At 52.3% G+C, this 2,116-nt stretch overlaps 1 protein-coding gene across 1 annotated transcript in view; it reads left to right on the forward strand.

Moving 5' to 3' along the window:
- Positions 1–171: 171 nt before the first annotated feature.
- The window catches only part of LOC107301477 (armadillo repeat-containing protein 5-like), a gene marked incomplete at its 5' end in the record, with an annotated part of 6,381 nt that continues 4,436 nt past the window's right edge, over positions 172–2,116 (forward strand). The window contains one exon of the mRNA XM_029287122.1: positions 172–463. Coding sequence (XP_029142955.1) covers positions 172–463 — 292 coding nt within the window. The remainder of the gene's footprint in view (positions 464–2,116) is intronic.

Consider the following 2,116-nt stretch of genomic DNA (forward strand, 5'->3'; position numbering starts at 1 on the left):
CGGAGGAGTACAAGGCGCGTACCTCTTACTGGAAACGGCGTGCCAAGCTGCGCTCCTCCTCGGAGCAAAGCACACCGCCACCTCAGGGCTTGCGCCCGGCCCCCGAGGCTTCGTCTCCCTGGGTCTCCTTGACCTTGCCGCTCTCTTTCTCTCCCCACGTGGGCGACCCAGAGCTCCATGCTCCCGAAGCGCCAGCCCTGCTCCTCCTCTCCCGTTTTTCTCAAGCTGAAGATCCTAGTCGCAGTTTGGTGACGCCGGACACGCTGCGCGGACTGTTGCGTTACATCACCGGGAGTCCTTCCCCTTCCTCTCGCTGCCTTCGGCTGCTGCATCGTCTCACCTGCAACCCGGCTTGCCTGGAGCCCTTCGTGCGCTCCCATGGGCCCTCGCTCATCAGGGCTTGGTTGATCCTGGGTGTATCCCCTGAGCAAGCCACTACCGCCATCACTGGTGAAGCAGAAGAGTGGGAGACCAGCGGTTCAGATGATCCCAGGAGATTCAAGGAACTTGGTGTGTGTGTGTGTGTGTGTGTTGCGTTATCCCGTAGTTTAGGACAATCTTCTCCCACCTGTGTCCAATGTATGACTCCCTTCATCCTAGCCAACATGCTTCCTTGGGATTACAGGGTGTCCTCGGCTTAACAACCACAATTGAGCCCAACGTTTCTGTTGTTAAGCAAGGCAGTTGTTAAGTGGATCTTTGCCCCGTTTTGCAAACTTTCTCGCCACAGCTGTTAAGCGAACCGCTGCAATGGTTAAGTTGGTAACACGGTCGTTAAGCGAATCTGGCTTCCCCACTGACTTTGTCAGAAGGTCACAAAAAGGATAGCAGTGACCCTGGGACACTTGCAACCGTCATAAGTATGAACCAGTTGCCAAGCGCCCCAATTTGGATCACGTGACCATGGAGATGCTGCAGTGGTCGTGTCAAAAGTCCTAGGTAATTTTTTTCAGTGCTGTTACAACTTTGAACGGTCATTAAACAAGTAGTTGTAAGTTGAGGACTACCTGTATAGGAGTTGGATGTGTCAGAATACTGTACTTGCCATCCCTAGGTTGGCAAGGCTGTCCAGAATACTGTAATGGGCTTCTGTCTCTATTTACAGGTAGTCCTTGACCAGGGGTAGGCAACCTTGGCTCTTTTATGACTCGTGGACTTCAACTCCCAGAATTCCTGAGCCAGCTTGGCTCAGCTTGGAAACCTCTCTCTTTCCCCTCAGCATGGCTGGCTCAGGAATTCTGGGAGTTGAAGTCCACGAGTCCTAAAAGAGCCAAGCTTGACTACCCCTGGATTAGGCCTAGGCCACTTTCTGACTTGTGGACTTCAGCTCCCAGAATTCCTGAGCCAGCTTGGCTCAGCTTGGAAACTTCACCCTTTCCCCTCAGCATGGCTGGCTCAGGAATTCTGAGAGTTGAAGTCCACGAGTCATAAAAGAGTCAAGGTTGCCTACCCCTGTCCTTGACGTACGACCGCAATTGAGTCCAATATTGGACTCAACATTGGCCCACTTGCTAAGCATGACAGTTACTAAGTGAGTTGTGTCCATTTTACTGTCTTTTTGCCGTGGCTGTTAAGTGAATCACTGAATTTGTTAAGTGAAACGTGTGGTCGTTAAGCGAATTCTGGCTTCCCCCGTTGACTTTGCTTGTCAGAAACTGCCTAGAAAGGTTACCAGTGACAATCCTGAGACCACCATAAGTGGACGCTGGTTGCCAAGCACCTGGAGTTTGATCACGCGGCCGTGGAATGCTGCAACGGTCCTAAGTGTGAGAACTGGTTCTAAGTCGCTTTTTCCAGTGCCGTTGTAACTTTGAACGGTCGTTAAACGAATGGCTGTAAGTCGAGGTCTCCTGACATCGGCGAGTCTCACGTTGGGGGATCTTCTAATATCTGCTCTCTGCCCTAATGTCCCACCTCGCTGGGTCCTGGATATGGGGCAGCCACGGATAGAGAGACCCTCTGTCTCCAAACTGGGCAACTTTAAGCCAGCCTGGCTTTGCTGGGGAATTCTGGGAGTTAGTCCACAAGTCTTAACAGTTGCTAAGTTTGGAGAGCCCTGATCCAGACTGAAGTGCTGGGACTCCTGATCTCTTTTTACTGTTACGGGGGGGGGGGG

The sequence above is a fragment of the Protobothrops mucrosquamatus genome, unplaced genomic scaffold, assembly GCF_001527695.2.
Source record: "Protobothrops mucrosquamatus isolate PMUCROS unplaced genomic scaffold, P.Mucros_1.0 scaffold13321, whole genome shotgun sequence".
NCBI classification, from domain to species: Eukaryota; Metazoa; Chordata; class Lepidosauria; order Squamata; family Viperidae; genus Protobothrops; species Protobothrops mucrosquamatus.